Source organism: Macrosteles quadrilineatus, unplaced genomic scaffold (assembly GCF_028750875.1).
Source record: "Macrosteles quadrilineatus isolate MER2022 unplaced genomic scaffold, UCM_ALF_1.0 Scaffold_2__2_contigs__length_208266976, whole genome shotgun sequence".
Classification (NCBI taxonomy): domain Eukaryota; kingdom Metazoa; phylum Arthropoda; class Insecta; order Hemiptera; family Cicadellidae; genus Macrosteles; species Macrosteles quadrilineatus.
In genome coordinates this window covers 41,079,514-41,098,765 of record NW_026542595.1, presented here as the reverse complement: position 1 = coordinate 41,098,765, position 19,252 = coordinate 41,079,514, and the positions used below count along the sequence as shown (strand labels likewise).

Genomic DNA, 19,252 nt, shown 5'->3' with positions numbered 1-19,252 from the left:
TGCTATGACTATGAAATAATAATATTTGGCTGGTACGATTAATTGCATCCTAAAGAAATGTATCGTTCACTACTCGTTACAAAAGTCCCATCTGGAGGGTCGATAAACATTTTCTGTGCTCGACTTTACCTCGGTCGTAAACAACTCTTGTGATTTGATTTCGATTTTTAATATGTGGTACATCAGTTTAGCTGATCCTTTAAGAATAATTATCTATCATAGCTGGACCCATTTTTAGCGAATTCGTTTTCACCCTTATCACTAAATTATCACGGATTTTGAAGTAACGAAGTAACACAGGTTGCTAGTTGTTATTAATGGGGTAGCGGATTTTTATCCCCCTTGAATTTTACCCCCTGGGCAAACGTGACGTCACAAACCAACGACGTAAAATTCCGGCCGCGAACTTTTGAGTTTCGTGACATCAGTTCGATGGATTCAACGCAGACCCCCGGACTTTAACCCCCTTCATGAGGTCAGCTCAAAATGTACGGCCCGGATTTTTACCCCCAGAATTTTACCCCCTGGCCAGATACATAAATTTTTGAGGATAATTAATTCTCTTAATTCAGTTTTAATTTAATAGTCAAAATTTTATTGTTAAGTAGCCTATCTAAATTTATTTGTAACATCAACTAATCGAACAGGTTTTTAATTTTAATTTTGAGATTTGAGTATCAGGATTCGATCATTGAAGCCAACTGTTGGTTAATATGATCAAAATTAAACAGCGAATTCTGTTTTAGTTTACTTAGTTGGGATTACAAAACAAATAAATAAAGATCGGTTAATTATTAATGAAATGTTTACAATTAAATAAAAATAGAAATAATAAACTCAATCATTCTTAACAATTTCTATATCCAGTCAGGGGGTAAAATTCTGGGGGGTAAAAATCCGGGGGTAAAAATCCAGCCCGTACATCTTCAGTTGTCTAAACGCTAGTTATCTGGACAAGGGGGTAAAATTCCGGTTTTTATTGATAAGCTAATTAATCAAGCTCTGTCTATTTTGATTAGAGTTCCAAATCCGCGGGGGTAAAACTCCGCCCGCGAATAAACTTTTGAGTGCTCAGGTTACTACGTCATAGTGACGTCAGCTTTGTCCAAGGGATAAAATTCCGGCGACCCTTATTAATCACTATATTTTATTATTAGGCCTACTATTTTTATTGTTTGTAAATTCAATATCATTTAACAAATTGTTTCTGCAGGAATTCTATATGATTTTTGTTTGTCATATGTTAAAAATTTACTTTCTACTTTACAGTTCTGGTACGGTGGACTCAGTGCATGGTCCAACATTCAACGTGTGGGGATCGTCGCTACCATACACAGTGGGAGGCGTCAAGAGACATCCGTGTGATCAGCAGCCGAGGATCTCTGGAGGAAGCTCTGGTGGCAGCGCAGTGGCTGTGGCAACTGGAGCGTGCTTTGCGTAAGTCCGTATTCACTTTAACCATGACTTTGCAATGTTTATGCTTAGCGTACAATATCTGTTCATACAATATCAATTCAACTGTTAACAATTTAGCTTCATGGTGGGTTAGCCTCTGGATTGTAAATTGCAATATAAAATGGTTTATGTTACCTTTTGCGTCGGTGCGTGTTGTAGTTAGCATCAACAACAGCTGTTTCATGCCGCTGGGGCACATCTTCAGGTTGTCACAACACCCTTTGATGCCCAAACATAGATGTAGATAAGAAAATATTTTTTATTGTTGATAACTACACTCTTTGGTGGCTAACATATTAGAAAAATATAAGTTTTAACATTTTTGAGGTTTAATAAAAAAAAATAATCATGAGGAAAATAATACTCATTGGGCAGTAAAGGTCTTAAAATAAGCAAATTAAATTGACAAGAATTGTGTTTTTATTAAGATTTTATTTGTTATATCAAAATATAGAGTGATATTCATACCAAAAATTATATAGCAAATAATAATATAAATGCTTGCTAATGTTAATACAAAATTTTTAAATTGCAAAAGAACATTTTTTGTCCACAAGGGGATATACATTTTATAATATTTACTTCACATGTTCAGGTAAAAGTATGTAAAAAATACAACTATCCACACTGTCCAGATTGTTTACTAATCTAATCAAAAGAATATTATTTGTAATATTCTTAACCCTCCAAATCTTCTAATTCCTCGATATCAGACAAATCCCCTCGCAGCAATTCTTCTATTTCAGAGTGTGTATGGTATTGTTTATCCATATTCACGATCTAAAACATACCTAAATATAATACACTAAATTTAGTATGTTATAAAAATATAGGTTTTAATACAATATTATATTTTTTATATTGCTGGAAGTGAAAATATCAAAATATAAGACATCTTCATTAGACCTGAGCCGCAACTGCCCAATGAGTAAAATTTTACTCATGGGATTTTTACATCATAACATTTTTATAAACATTTATAACTCATGGTAAATTACATTAAACTAATATCTATGAAATATTTAACAAGGAACATATATTTTTATTTCAGTAAAAATGAAGGAAAAAAATTACCTAAAAAAATATCCAAAGTTGAGCTTCTGAAGAAAGCTGGCAGAACAGAGCATGGCACAAAACAAACAGACTTTTAGTTGAACCAGACAGTTGATCATGAATTCCAGTGCTGCCAATACCATTTGAAAACATCATAGGGTATAGTGAAGGAAGTTGAAATTCCCTACTTCATGACAAATTTCCCAGACTCCAGTACAAATGTCATGAGTAATAAGTTATCATTGGGCACGAAAGGGTTAAGTAAAAAGCGCTTTCATCCGTGCATGAATTTGTCAAGATATACAGGATGGAGCAGAGTGGACTCCCTGATTTGATCGGTTAACTGTATAAAAACCATACAAGATTATTACAAAAGCTTTTTATTTCTGAAATCTAAATACAATGCCATTTATTTTTCATTAAGTTTTAAAAATGATATCGTCCAGGTGAAGACCTTGACGAGCGATGCACATATTCAGCCGTTCAATGAAGTTTTCAAAAACTCTACGCAGCATATCTGGCGTTATTCCAGTGATAACATCAACAATTGCTTCCTTGAGGGCTTCCAAGGTCCTTGTCGAACTTTGTAAACCTCAGATTTGAGGTAACCCCAAAGAAAATAATCGCATGGGCTTAGATCGGGGGAGCGAGGAGGCCACGAAACATCCCCTCGTAAGATATCGAGTTCTTCAGTAACCTTATCTGGATCCATGTTGTAAAACTGGCACAGTTCTCGAATGCCACACCATCGGATTCTTTTATTAATCCAACATCTGTAGTTAGTTTCTTCTCTAGGCCCAAAATCCCCTCATGATAAAAGGTCGCCATTTGTGAAACTAAAGTTAAAGTTTGCTCCGGAAACCTCTTACATATTTGCCTTTGCAGAGTGTCGAGTATGAGAAAGTAGACTTCTATCTTGATTTTACGGAAAGGGTCCAATATTGGCTCATCAACTGCAACCTCATCCATCATTCTTTTTCGTGTTCTGCTTCTTTGGTTTGGCTGTGTTACATTTTGATCTTCGGAAAAAGTAGTGATTGATGATTTGACTTTTTCCCATTCTTCTTCACTCCTCAACTGCTTAAGTTTTTCTTGGGTTGCTCCAGACATAAAAACATGAAGTTCTTCAAGCAAAGAAAAAAGATTTCTTATCTGAGGACATACGTCCATTGATTTTTCCACAACCAGTGCAAACCTATGTGAACAGCACCAAATGTAAAAAGCTTTGGGGAAGTCTTTTTGTAATAAGGTTTTCACACCACTGTGCCTTCCCCTCATGTTACCAGCAGCGTCCATACTTTGTCCCACAATGCCATTTGGATCAAGTCCAACAGACTTCAAACTCTTCACAACTTTCCTGGCAAGATTTTCACCCTTAGTGTCTCCAGTTGTGAACACTTTTACGAGACGTTCAACAGGTTTTACGCTATTTTTCATGTTTCCATGACTATCTAGTTGTTCAACATGGCGAACTAAAAGTGTCGAACATTCTTTCTTGCTGACGTCTTGAGTGGAGTCTAAAATGATCGAATATACCTTTGTGGAGTTTATGTTTTTTACTATTTTGTTGACAACCATATCACTCATGATGTTAATCAAATCATGGATGTTACGATAGCTCAAAAAGTTTGACGCTAGTTTGGTTTTGCAGCCAGTTCTCGGTTTATTTATTTTCTCTAGATAGACTCTTGCATGAGGATTATGTTTGCTTATTAACTTAAACAAACTAATCAGTTTTCCTTCTAGAGCATTTCTTTTTCGGAATGCAAGCATTTCCTCACATAAAAATCTGCAACAGTCTATAATAACGGAAAAAACCTCACGGTTTTCTTGCAGGATTTGGTCTAGTTGTTTGACCAAACTAGAGTCTACCCTTTGTTTCGAAATCCATTGGATTTTTGCAATTTCTGCAGACATATGGTGGGGCGATTTTTCGTGTAGTAAAATGTCTCGGTCTCCTAAGTGATTAGTCCATCCTCGGTATCCTTCAGTCCCCCAAATAGACCTTTCGGCTGGCAGGGCAAAAAGGAGGCATGGCAAACAAAATATGGCATCTTTTTTTGCTATACACCAACCACTTTCTACAAATAACATTTTTGTTTGGGAGCTCAATATTTTTCCAGGTAGTTTTGAACTTCCGACCATATGTAGTAGGAAAATTAATTTGAAGTTAAATCTTAAGCTAACTTAAGAGCAATGTTTATATCTTCAGGCGAAAGTTTTTTGTTTGCAAAAGTTGCAGGGTCAGAGTTATCCTTGAAATTTAAATGTAATTGATGTACTTGGGCGCTTTGGGTGTTCGAGGATGAAATATCAGGATTGATACTTGAACTTGTGTCTGCTGTGGAACATATCTCGATCTCCATATTTTCATCAATGGATAAATCGTCCGCTCGAAAAGCACTTCTTGAGGATTCTGTACTTAGGCCTACAGCATAATCTTCTTCGTTACACTCTTGAACTTGGTGGACCTCAACATTTCCAGATGAACTAGGCCTGTAAAATGGAAAAAAATCTAGTACCGTAACTTAGAAGACGTATTATGCATAATGACTTTCGTTAATGATAATAACTAAAAACGATTACTATCATATTATTTATAAATAAAACATCAAATCAAAAAAATCTACAATAATATCAGCCTACCATTCTCTAAAACGCCAAAACGTTAAGTATGAATTTTTATAGGTGTTCATATAATCTATTCCAACCATTCTGTAAAATATTCTCTAGGTATATAAAATCAAGCTAAGAAAGATCACGAACTTTTGACAAAACCGTAAACCGCAGCCGCACAACCATCCGCATACTTGATTGTAAGGTCTTGATATGCACAAAAAAAATAAAAACAATTAAAATATAAAACAATAAATACAACCTTTGAACCTACCTACCTTTGTTCTGATAATTCAGTATGTTGAAGTAGTTGAAGTGGTACATCCTGATCTGCCCTAGTCTCGTTGTAAGGCGTCCAAGGTCCATTGCCTTCTTTTACTTCAATGATTTTGTACTTTATATTTATATTGTTTTTGAATTTGTAAGCATGCTTTTTCTTACAATGGTCAGACCACTTATCACTCCGATGGACTGTATTACACATTAGTTCCAGGCATTTGTACTTAAACATTTGTTTAAGTAAACGAGGCATTTTCCACTGTGGATATCATAAGACAAAATAACACAATAACTTCCTATTTGCCAGACATCTTGTTAATTATAATAATCCAAAAAAGAACAGCCCTACTGAGATGTTGACAAACTCTGATACCAGCGTAACCTAAATTTCGTACTGTTTACAGAGCAAATATTGTTGAGTTTTGTAAATTAGTTACTGTATTTGAATTATTATGCACTTTGGGAGTATGCACTAATTTGCTGTTTGCAGATGCTCAGATTCAGCACCAGATTCTGTAAAACATAAACATAACCTATAAGTCAAAGAATTTTAAAGACTAATAAACCTAACATTAATAAAATTACGACTTCTGCAATTATTGTGGTCTTATTTTGAACAAATTTGGCATGCATATGAAAACTGACAAATTCTGTGCATTGTCCTTTGCTTTGCTTTTTGCTACACAGCACAATGCACAAAGTTAAAAGTACAAGCTTAGACAAAAAGGCTTTTTGTCTATGGTACAAGTAACAAGTAAGTAACAACAACAACAAGTAAAAGTCTGGCAAGTAGAATATTATTGACACTTACAGTTACAGCGCCAAGCGCGGGTATCGTCTGTCACTGATCACTTTATAAAGCACTGGTTAAGGTTAAGCCTACTAATTTAAAAACACAGTATCTATTTACACTCACACTGTAACTCTTTGTTCACTCTCACTCTAAAAACGAATTAAGTAACTAGAACTATACATAAAACTTAACAACTGGAATAAATACTAAGAAGAACAAGTACATAGTTTTGAGCGTTTTGCGGTTAGAACGATGTCTGTCTTACAACGCTTTGCAGCTTGACTAGTTGACTCATTGACTGTGCAGACAGCAGCTGCTAATGGTGGGTAGCGCCGGCACTGCCACTAGCGCTAGGCACGTGAACTATCGATTTGAGGTTTACTCAATTAAAGCTTCGCAAAAAATCCAGCAAAACGCCTGGATGACGCAAGTTGAAAGAAACGAAACAATAACTGTACATTCGTACTGCAAAACCTAAAAATTCCTATATAACAATAACAGTGTAATAAATAGATTAAAATCAAGAGGTCAACTCTGTCAAACAAGCTAAGGAAATAAATATTTTATTCCCCCCAAAAATCCCAATGTTTTTTAAAAAATCTGTCCTGAGGTCTACATTAATAGTTTGTTTATTTGCTTGTCATCTGGTTTGATATATTATTGTTTCATGTTTACTTTTAAGTTTTGGATTTTGTTATTAAATACAATGAAAGAAGTGGCTCTAACAAAATGGGTTTTAATTTAATATATTTAAGGGCACAACATGGTGGCAGCGGTAAAGACCCAATAAATTGAGTAACAGGGTGTCTAATATATATGCTGCATTACAATGTCAGACTCAGAAAACTCAGATATAACAGTAAGAAGACAAACATCTAAAATGACACAACATTCAGCAACATTGGGCTTCATTGATAAATACTCCTTTAAACCAGAAGATTGGGGCCCATGGTTAAAAAAGTTCAATAGGTACAGAAATGCTACCAATTTAGATCAAATAGATGGAGAAAAGCAAGTAAATTTCCTTATAATATCCATGGGTGATAATGCAGAAAATGTATTAATAGCAGCAGGAGTAACAGAAGAAGATGAAAAGACTTATGATAAAGTGGTGGAAAAACTTAATAAGTATTTTACACCAAGGGTGAATTTGACCTATGAGAGAGCGAAATTCAATCAACGAGTACAAAAGCAAAATGAACCGATATCCGATTTTATAACAGATGTACATCAATTAGCTTCTTCATGTGATTACAAAGACATGAAAGACAGCCTTATTAGGGATAAACTCATTGTTGGAATAACAGATTCAAAGTTATCTAAGGAACTTCAACTGATGGCTGACCTAACATTGCATGAAACAATAAATAGATTGAAACAAAGTGAAATTATAAAGAACCAACAAATTACTGTTAACAGATCAAGAGAACAAGATTTTGCAGAAATAGACCAAGTGAAAAAACATCCGAACTTGAAACAAAACAAAAGACAATTTACTTCTAATTGTTTTTACTGTGGAGGACAGAGGCATCCTAAGGAGGAATGTCCTGCTCAGAATATTGAATGCTACTACTGTGGATTGCAAGGACACTTCAGCCGATGTTGTAAAAAGAGGCAGAACAATAAATACAGAAACCCAACCCTGAATCAAATTCAGGAAAATACCGAGAACAGATTGGAACAGGATAATAGAAGCGAGGACGGGTATTACATTAACAGAGCTGAAGTTAAGAAAATAAGAGCGACAACAAGGAACTACAATAAACAGAATGAATTTGAAATTGATGTAAAACTTGATGGGAAATTGGAACATTTCAAGATTGACAGTGGAGCCGACGTGACGATTGTGCCTCCAAGAATGGCTAGAAACAAATTATTGACTAAATCAAACATTGTTTTAAAAACACCTGGGGGGAAGTATTTAACAGTTTTAGGTAAATTTGAAGGTGTAATTCAGTATAAGAATAAAACAACTCGTCAAACAATATATGTGATCAATGGTCAAGAGGAAGCATTGATTGGGAAACCATGCATCTCAGCCCTAGGGTTCTTAAGGGTCATCAGAGGAGTTAAAAATGACATTCAGTCAAGTGAATATTGTAGCAACCAGAATATCAACACAGACCTACAGAAGATCAAGAATAAATATCCAAGTTTATTTAATGGGATTGGTAAGATGAAGAAAGGAGCTCAACTTAAACTGAAACAAAATGCGGTACCAATGGAGTTAAAAACTCCTAGAAACATACCTATTCCATTAAGAGAAAAAGTGAAAAATGAACTTAAAAGAATGGTAGAAGCGGGAATCATTGAAGAAGTTTGCGGACCTACGGAGTGGTGTCATCCAATGGTGGTAAGACCTAAACCTAATGGCAGTGTAAGAATATGCATTGATCCTTCAGCTTTAAACAACCATTTACAGAGAGAAAATAACGTTTTTAATACTGTTGAGGACTTACTTGGATGTCTAGGGAATTCCAAATGGTATTCAAAATTAGATGCTAATTCGGGGTTTTGGCAAATACCGCTAGATGAGGGTTCCTCAAAATTGACAACATTTATAACACCATTTGGTAGATTTTGTTTTAAAAGACTTCCCTTCGGAATTTCAACAGCCCCGGAAATATTTTGTAACAGGATGAAAAGTATTATTGGAGACATCCCAGGAATTTTGTGTTATATGGATGATATTTTAATTACCGGAGAAAGTAAACCCGAGCATGACAGCAGACTAGACCGAGTGTTACAAGAATTGGAAAAAGAAGGAGTTACCTTAAATGACAAGTGTGAAATAGGAAAAACAAAGATTTCATTCTTAGGTCACATTATTTCTTCTGGTATGATTCAAGCAGATCCCAAACACTTACAAGCAATAATCGATTTCCCCACACCCAGTGATGTGGGAAGTGTTAGGAGATTTCTAGGGATGTTGAATCATGTCGGAAAATTCATAGAAAACCTTGCTGATATCGTTCAACCACTGAGGGAACTACTTAAAAAAGATAGGGCTTTTGTTTGGGGTCCTAGTCAAGAACAATCATTTAAAACAGCCTTAAAGAGTTTACAAACAACTCCTGCCTTAATACCATTCAATTTGAAAAGGAGAACTATAATTTCGGCCGATTCATCAGCTTATGGTTTGGGTGCAACACTTTTGCAAGAACATCAAGGACATTTAAAACCTGTGGCCTACGCATCAAAGAGCTTAACACCGACTCAACAGAAATATGCACAAATTGAAAAGGAGGCTTATGCAATAGTATGGGCATGTGAACGTTTCAAAAATTTTATAACAGGATTGAAGTTTCAAATTCAAACTGATCATAAACCTCTGATTCCTCTTTTAAGTAGTAAGGGTTTGGATGAACTGCCGCTAAGAGTTCAGAGATTTAAAATGAGATTAATGAGATATTCGTACGACATATTGTGGGTACCAGGAAAACAATTAACAACTGCCGACACGTTATCAAGAGCGCCAATCAACAAAACTGAAGAGGAAGATATTGAGAAACTTGCAGAAGAAGCAGAAGCATGTGTAAGAACAGTAGTTCAATCAATCCCAGTATCATCTAATAAATTAGATGTAATAATAAAAAATCAAAGAGAAGAATTACAGGAATTGTTAGATATTACAATTCAAGGATGGCCTAAAAATAAGAACCTATTAAATGAAAGATTAAAAGAATACTGGGATCATCAAGCAGAATTGTCGATCAATGAAGATATACTTATGAGAAATAATCAAATAGTGATTCCTCCATCCTTGAGAAAAGAAATGTTAGATAATATTCATCAAGGTCATCAAGGTATTAAAAGATGTAAAGAAAGGGCTAAAATGTCAGTATGGTGGCCCAAAATTAATCATCACATCGAACAAAAAGTAACCTATTGCCCGCAATGCATTGCTGACAGAGTGCCTCCTCGCCATCCTATGATTCCTACAGAGGTTCCTGAAAGACCCTGGCAGAAAATCGGAGTAGATTTTTGTGAATTCAACAATGATAAATACATAATTCTCATGGATTATTATTCCAAATACATCGATGTATATAAGGTATCTAACTGTTCAACGGCAATATTGATTAAATCAATGAAGACATCGTTTGAAAAGCATGGCATCCCCGAGTCAATTAGATCAGACTCAGGTGTGCAATTTCTATCAGAAGAATGGGAACTATTCAAATCAGAATACGACTTCACAGTGGAAACTAGTTCACCATACCATCATCAGTGCAATGGTCAAGCTGAAAGTGGTGTGAAAATCTTCAAAAACATATTAAAGAAGTGTAAGGATAGACATCTGGGCTTATTGGCATACAATACGACGCCAAAGGAATGTGGTTATAGCCCATCACAACTATTAATGGGACGGATTTTAAGAACAAATCTACCAGTGAATAAAGCAACTCTACTTCCAGCCACTCCAAATCACAATAGATATAGACTTAGACAAATGGAAGAAAAGAGGAAACAGGAACAACAGTTCAATAAAAGACATAGAGTGACCCAGGTCAAGGATTACCCAGAAAACGCTAAAGTTTGGGTATCGGACCGAAGAGAAGAAGGGGTAATCAAGGAGAAGTTAGAGAACAGGAAATATAACGTTGAAACAAAAAAGGGAGGAAGATATATCAGGAATGCAAAATTCTTATTCCCTATGTTCTCCTCTGGAGAAAGAGAAAATCCTGATAAAGAAAACCCCCATACACAGACACTTCCTCCAAGACAGACACATACACCAAGATCCAACCTACATAATCATTCTTCAACCATACACAGACCTACCAGAATTGTTAAACCTGCCAAGAGGTTCATAGAAGAACTTTAAGAGGGAGATGTCCTGAGGTCTACATTAATAGTTTGTTTATTTGCTTGTCATCTGGTTTGATATATTATTGTTTCATGTTTACTTTTAAGTTTTGGATTTTGTTATTAAATACAATGAAAGAAGTGGCTCTAACAAAATGGGTTTTAATTTAATATATTTAAGGGCACAACAAAATCCCCCCCAAAAAAAATCTTGATGTCGCAAAATGCGACATCAAACCCCCCTGTGGGCACCCCTTATCGTGATAATCGTCGTATCCTGAGATCACTGCATATATATCTTTCCCAATTACTGAACCCTCATCACTGTTTTTCACTTTTTTTGCAAAACAATTTCATTTATTATCCACTGCAATTAAATATAACACTCGCTTTCAAATTTACTAGGGATGGACGAGATTGGATTTTTAGTTCGAGACGAGACGAGACGAGATTTTTTATTTCTTATAAAATTTTGAGACGAGATCGAGACGGGATTTCCCTTCTCATACACAACGGGAAATGCACGTTCACAATTTTTACCTGATTTTGTAACATTGTTAGATTACTGTTTAAATACAAAAATAATGATAATAGGCAAGAATATTTACAATCTTTTATTAAAAAACATCAGCATAACATTTTTTTATTAATCACGCCTAACTTATTAAAAATGCCTACGATTAGGAAACATAGTGATATCAGTTAGGATAGAGTTCAACTTATCCTAAAACTAGCTGTAACCCGCGGGCTTTGCCCCGTTTAGCTTCTTAACTTCTTTTCAAGATTATCTCGTTCGCATTGCTCAATCACGTCCTGGTTGAAGTTTGTTCGCTACGCTCACTCACCTTTAGGTTGGAGCTCGTTCGCTACGCTCACTCACCTTTAGGTTGGAGCTCGTTCGCTGCGCTCAATTGCCTTCAGGTTAGCTCGTTCGCTACGCTCACTCACCTTTAGGTTGGAGCTCGTTCGCTACGCTCACTCACCTTTAGGTTGGAGCTCGTTCGCTGCGCTCACTTGCCTTCAGGTTAGCTCGTTCGCTACGCTAACTCGCCTCGATTTAAAATTTCCCGAAAATTTCCCGAAATTTCTAGACTTGACCATCCCTATTTATCATACTACCTACCGTACTCTTGAACTTGCTTTACAAAATTACAGATAACAATTGGCTTCATTTTAGCAACAGTCTGCTTCAGTGCCTTAGGCTCTGACACGGGAGGCTCGACTCGCAACCCTGCGTCGTACTGCGGCATCGTCGGCCTCAAGCCAACCTATGGCCGAGTGTCTCGTCACGGTCTCATCCCTCTTGTCAACTCCATGGATGTCCCTGGGATCCTCACTAGATCTGTGTCTGATGCAGCAAATGTCCTTAGTAAGACACAATGTTCAAACACATAGACATAGACAGCTTCCAACTAAACAAGATAAAACACTATTTCTTAGTTTGCTGTCTTAACTTAGCGATATGTTTTTAAAGCTAGCACCATTGTTTTCCAACTCATAATTACTCCCTAATTGATTTCATCACAAACATAATTTATTCATTGTAACAATAATGACTTGGGAGTGAATTAGGCCTAAAGTGTAAAATTCCTGTTATTGAGCAACTTAAAATTTGCTTAACCCGAAGGCTAATTGGTAAAGGGATACTTAAAGACCAGCATAATATATTATTAAGAGTTCTATGTATACCTACAAGTAATAATAGAAGGTGTCAAGGGCGTACCCAGTACCAAAACTAAAGGGGGGGGGGGCAAGAGTGTACTTAAAACAGGGGCCGCTAGGGGTGGCCCACCGGGGGAAATTTTAAAAAACAATTAGCGTTTTTTACGCTATTTTGAGACATTAATAAAACAAAACTAGCTCGATAAGCCAGTGTTTATAAAGTCTTAGTAAGTAAAGTGGATTTATGTCCGTCAATGGGGTCAGTTCAGGTTGCTTAGCTTTACAATACACATTTATCTGTATTTTTTGTGTCCATGCCAACTTTTCACATCCATTTAAAACACCCAAAATGTATGGTAAACTATTTTGAAGAATGCCTGATAACTTCACATTCTGCCACAGAGCAATTTTGTTTGTTACATTATTGTTGAAGGCAAATAAAAACAAAACAATGTCACAAAAAATAGGTTTATATTAATTAATTATACTCCACAAAGTTGTTAGTTTATACATATTGCAAGAAATTGGTCTGTTTATTACTACTGTTGGAATTTTTATTTTATTGAAGAAATAACTCTGAAACTATTGAAAAATTGATAACGTGTCAAAAAATGTTATAAAAAATCTGTAAACTACCCTGCTCATATTTTCTCGTACTAATACAATTTTTCTTGGATATCAATTTTTTTATACCTTATCTGGCTTCTAGGGGGGGGGGGGAACTGCCCCCCCTGCCCCTCTCTGGGTACGCCCATGGAAGGTGTTTAAAAAAAATAGATTGAACTAGCCTATGGGATTTTAATTTCAACATTTGTTTGTGACAGATGTGATATCTGGCTGTGATCCGCTGGACTCTACCACAGTCACTGAGGAGTCGCCCCAGGTGGTGCTAGGAGACCAGCTGAACCTGTGTGGTTTGACAGTAGGCATACCTCGGGAATATCACTGTCCTGGTCTACATCCTGAGGTGCTACAAGCCTGGACAGAAGTTGCTCAGCTGCTGGAGGAGGGGGGCGCAAATGTCAAACAGGTTTTGAGAAATGTTATTCATGTAATTTAATATCTTATTTTTCCAAAGCAGGAGTAGTGTTCACAAAAAACGGCTTCACATATTATACAGGGTGTTTATTAAAGATTGCATGGATTTCAAACGGTTGTTGCTTGGGGACTATTCAACATAATTAAGTGATTTGAATTTGAACGTCAAATTGAAGGGAAGAGAACAACGTTTTTTCCATATTTTGATACAATTCGGAATAATTTAATAAAATTCAGATTTTCATCAATCTTATATGAGCATAAAACTGGCTAAGTCTGTATGCTTAGGGCGATTTGCGGATTTATCTAATGTCTTAACTGAATATTTTTAGGCATAAAAATTCACAAATAACATAAAGTGTTGATTTAGGTACATTTCACTCAAGACTTCTGTGGTTCAATAGGTTTTTGGGGCTTCTGATGCAGAATTGTCTAATCTGTAAATGTGTAAATCCGAGGCATCAATGCTGTGGGTTTACCGCCATTTTAACTTACAGTCCATCATTGTAGGCTACTGTACCAGCTTACCTCTTGGTTTGCTTGAATACGTTTCTCGCTTGTGTTAATGGGAAAGTTCAAGTTTAACTGAGACCATGAACCTCTTACCAATTACTAACCACTAATCTTGATGTTGTATTCCTACAGGTATCCATGCCTCACACGGATCTGTCCATCGTGTGTTACTCTGTGTTGAATCAGTGTGAAGTGGCCAGCAACATGGCTAGGTATGATGGCCTGCAGTACGGCCACCGAGCTGACACTAATGTCTCCACAGAACAGCTGTTTGCTGACACTCGCAGTCAGGCATTGGGGCTGGTCGTCCGCAGCCGCATACTCACCGGCAACTACTTCTTGCTCAAAAGGTTTCAAATTAACCTTCACAACTGGATAAATAACTATATTTTTTATAATTAAATCTAAGGCTTTACCTTACGATCCAATTTATTAGATAGCGGAGACCTAGGTTCCTACGTCGTTATTGTCAGTCCTCTATCTCATAGGCTAGCTAAACCTTTAGTTTGCCATCTCTTACTTGAGATATTGTTGATTTGGTATAGTTTGTAACATTGAACACGTATAAATATTCACAAAGACATAAATGAAAACAACTTAGATTCATGGCCATGATCTTTATCAATCCTAACCTCCGAAGTTGGGATGTGATGACTTTTACTTCTAGCAGCATGGTCTTATCACTCCAGAGAGTTATGTATTTTTGCAAACAGATGCTTGTTAATACTAGTGCACTTGTTCCTCGAATTCGAGCAGTTGCAAAGTATTCCAGGCGATATTTCAAAACGAATAACAGTCATAATTTCCGATTACTTAAAAGAGTCAACTCAAAAAGAATGTAATTAATCTCTCCACTACAGTTATCAAAACTGAAAACAAACTCACTCTGAAAACGAACGCTCACTCCACTCCAGTTATTGAAACTGAAAACAAACTCACTCTGAAAACGAACGCTTTTGTGTGTTGTGTTTAATATGAACAGCTGTAATTACTCGTAATACAAATTATTCGTCTGTTAAAAATAGACAAAATATTTTCTTTCATAAGAAATATATTGGGATTTTGTTGGCCTGTGGGGCAAAGACCAAGAACTTTTACTACAGGAATTTTTGAAAGGGAGCGTCTACACAAAAAATGCTTGATTTTGACACATCGTTTGTAAAAATCTGTCCATTATTAACGGAGGAGTAGTGTTTTGTAGAAATCGCCTTCACGTATTATATATATGGATATACAGTCTAACCTTGATATAACGAACCTCAATATAACGAATTCCTTGATATAACAAATTGTTTTTAATCCCCTAGAACTCTCCATAAGAGACTATGTATATTTTACCTCTACATAACAAACAAACCATAACAACGACCTTGATTTAACGAATTTTTCGTGATTTCAGCTAATATAAGACACCTCAATATAACAAATTTATCATTGTCAGAACCTCTACATTGTGAATTTAACCTCTGCACAACGAATTGTCTACGTCTTTCCCTTAATATAACAAATCCCCCACCCCAGTATTGTTTTTGGAAAATCTGTTTCTTTATCAAATGAAATGGAAAGGTGATTTCATCGCTTGCGCTAACATTCGTCTGCTCCGTTTTCAAATCTCTCTGTCTGCTGTCGCTGCGCACACAATGTTGCAACTGAGAACTGATTTCATTCACTGAGGACTGATGACGACGTAATCTGTAGTAAGCTGTGATTGGGTGATAAGTAAATATGGCGAATTGTACAATTTTTGGATAAAGAGAAATCTAAGAAAGAATATAAAAACAAAAGCAAAGAGAAAGAATAGCAACATCGTTATTTTAACATTCCTTAATTTACGAGTGTTTTTATTATCTTTAAGTTGTCTATGAATATGCACTTTTTTTATAATGACTTATCTAATAACTTATTGTTTTCAATACGATTTGTTTCAACTAGCAACACCAATGCTATTGTTAATGATTATTATTGACATTCCTCTATTGTGATAAATCAGTACGTTACTGTACTGTAAGTAGCCTACCGGCCTATCACGGAACAGTCAGTAGCTTACTAAACCTTCTACTGTTTTGTTTTGTTTTTTACATGGTTTATGACTACGCAATGCAGTGTTTGGCTAGGTTTTAGGAGGGTTAAAACAAGCTACAGTTTTTAACCTGTACCAAGGTCAATACCATTGTCATGATTGCGCAATATTCAAGATCCCTCTCCTTTATTATGCCGGATAATTAAGGTTCCACCATTGACTATTGGATACAGAAGGTTCTACTGTACAATGAACACTGTACTGTAAAGTATTGTAGCCTATGCTTCTTTAACTGTGTTTTAATGAGGTCAAATCCCGGCCTATATTGACCGACGCTGGTTCTGAACCTCAACTTAGCGAAATTCCTGCAAACCTAACCTCTATATAACGAACCTCATTTTAACGAAATCCTTGATATAACGAATATTCAGTTCGGTCCCTTCAGATTCGTTATACTGAGGTTGGACTGTATAAGGATTGTATTGTATTATTTATTTCTTATTTCAATTAATGAGTCGAACATGATGTTAGTGACAAAATTTCTTTGGTCATTTAGTATGAGGGATGGGTCGGTTTTAGTAGCGTTTTATATATGAAAATGTTTTATTGTAGCCTATTTAACTTCTTGTTTTTAGGGGCTTTATGTAAGATTTTATAAGTTGGCATCTATTGAGGTGTAGGAATGGTTTTCTGAAATTAAATGTTTACAATAGGTTGATGAGCTGGTTGGGGTCTTTTTGGGGGGATATACTTTGAAACGCTGGTGAAAACTTCTGCCCGTTTGCCCAATATAAAATTTAGGGCAAGAGCCACAGGTTAATTTGTAGACCCCTGTACCTGCGAAGTTGTCTACTGTTGTCAGTTGCTTTTTGTTTAGCAAACTCCCGAGGTTGTTAGTCGATTTGTAGGCAACTTTGAGTCCCTGTTCTTCTAGGATTTTATAGAAAGAGTTGTTTATCTTTCCGTGGTAGGTTGTGGTCACAAATTCTTGATTAGTTTTGGGCTCTTGTTTTCTTTGGTTTCATTTTTCTTTCATTAATACCTTTGTGATAAGGGTTGGGTGATATCTATTATTAACAGCTATTTCCTTAATGATGTTCATCTCCTTTTTGTATTTCTCTTCATTAAGTGGGGCATTTGTAAGCCTATAAATCATACTATGGAATTCTGCGAGTTAAAAAAAAAAACAAAAAACTGAATTAACGTTAAAATAGAACTACGTTAAAATAGAAAAAAAACTGAACTACAACCGAATCTATAAAACCTGCAACTGATCCATCACTACCTAAAGTCTTAAAATATTACTCAACGTGGCATATAAAACTGATTTTTGTAAATTACTTATTTACTTTATAATTTTATGCAGCCTAAATGTTAGATACAGACGGAATTGGATGGTAAAGCACATTAATAATAGAAAGTAAACCAACATCCGTGGTTTATTAACGCTTTAGAAATCAAATAAGAAAATTTGTAGACAAACTCACTCTCCCCATAAGGTAATCGTTTATTACCAAAGTATTTAATATTATAAATTAAGAAAGATTTTCTATACCAAACAAAGTTTTTAAAACTTGATTTTACACAAATATTTTTGAATAGCAACTTCCTAAAGTTTCATGATAATTGGTTTGGCATCGCATTGAACAAAAGGAAGACGTTCATCATTTTTATATTATAGAGATTTATCTAATTTTTATTCAGCTGGTGTAAAGATATCAATCAGTTAACCGAAGGTAACATATGTTTTAGCAACTACGAGAAATACTTTGAACAAGCAATGAAAGTGCGACGTCTGATAGCAGAGGACTTTGCTGCTGTATGGAGGGATGGAGTTGACCTTCTGCTGACCCCCACCACTCTCTCCCCTGCTCCTCCCTTTAACAAGTTCACCAGCCTCTCCAACAGAGAACAATGTGACACACAGGACTACTGCACTCAACCTGCCAACATGGCTGGTACGTCTCTGTCTCAGTGAGCATAGTATGTTGACGTAGAAAATATAATCAAACTGGCAATCGAGTAATCTACTAGTATAAGTGTTGGAACAACAACGTTCCGAAAATCCGGATCCGGTACCGATATTTTCTTGGATCCCCCCCATCACTAATAGGTAGATAGATTCACTGCAACATATAAATAGTACATTTCACCACTAGGGTGTAAAGTGACTATTTTTGACCAGAGCTCTTCAGAAAATAAGCTTGGGTTGAAAAGACACATTTTTGACGTTTTGCCCGTGTGAAGAGATACATTTTTTGTCATATTGCAAAATTATTTAAAAATGTAAGTTAGAAAACAAAAATACTTTTCAAATAAAGAGTAAAGAAAGATAACCTCTCAAAACGACTTCAGCTTGTTTTCAATTTTTCCAATGCAAATAAGCAGCTGTTTATTAAGTGATTCGATCGTTTTGTCCATTACGATTGTGTTAGGCCTACTGTACATTATACTATCGATGTCAAACCATTGACAACAACAAGCTACAAACGGTTGAATCAATCGATAAATAACTTTGATACATGCGATTGGTTAGGCCTACAAGCAAAATTTTCAACTCTGTTTACCGCAGCTGACATTTACTCCCTATGTCAGAAAAAGGCTTTTTACTCCCTAGAGAGTAAAATAGCTTCTTTAGACCCGAAACGCATACATATTAAAAAGGGCTGTTTTTGCTGCAGTATGTCAAAAACCTTCTTAATGAAGGTGGTAAAATTGATTACATATATCTATTTAAATATAGACATTATTGTGTATTTTAGATTTCAACTTCTTATGTTTGATTGTTTTATATGTGCAGGGTGTCCCGCAGTTTCATTGCCTGTCTGCTTGTCAGAAGACCACCTGCCTATCGGTCTACAGCTGATTGCCCCCAACTTCTGTGAGCAAACTTTGCTCTCTGTCGCCCTCTGGCTTGAGAAAAGTTTAGAATTTCCTCAGCTTGAGCTTATAGATGTGTAGAATTAAAATTTTGTTCACCAAAGTATATAAGATAATAAATATTTTTATCAGCA

The 19,252-nt window shown here is 35.8% G+C and overlaps 1 protein-coding gene across 1 annotated transcript in view; it reads left to right on the top strand.

Annotated features, from left to right (window-relative positions):
* The window catches only part of LOC128985565 (glutamyl-tRNA(Gln) amidotransferase subunit A, mitochondrial-like), a 45,924-nt gene extending 26,672 nt beyond the window's left edge, over positions 1-19,252 (top strand). Inside the window, exons 4-9 of the mRNA XM_054405171.1 lie at positions 1,270-1,437; positions 12,199-12,374; positions 13,492-13,697; positions 14,351-14,568; positions 17,991-18,196; positions 19,039-19,252. Of these exons, the coding sequence (XP_054261146.1) occupies positions 1,270-1,437; positions 12,199-12,374; positions 13,492-13,697; positions 14,351-14,568; positions 17,991-18,196; positions 19,039-19,199 (1,135 nt within the window). The 3' untranslated portion in view covers positions 19,200-19,252. The remainder of the gene's footprint in view (positions 1-1,269; positions 1,438-12,198; positions 12,375-13,491; positions 13,698-14,350; positions 14,569-17,990; positions 18,197-19,038) is intronic.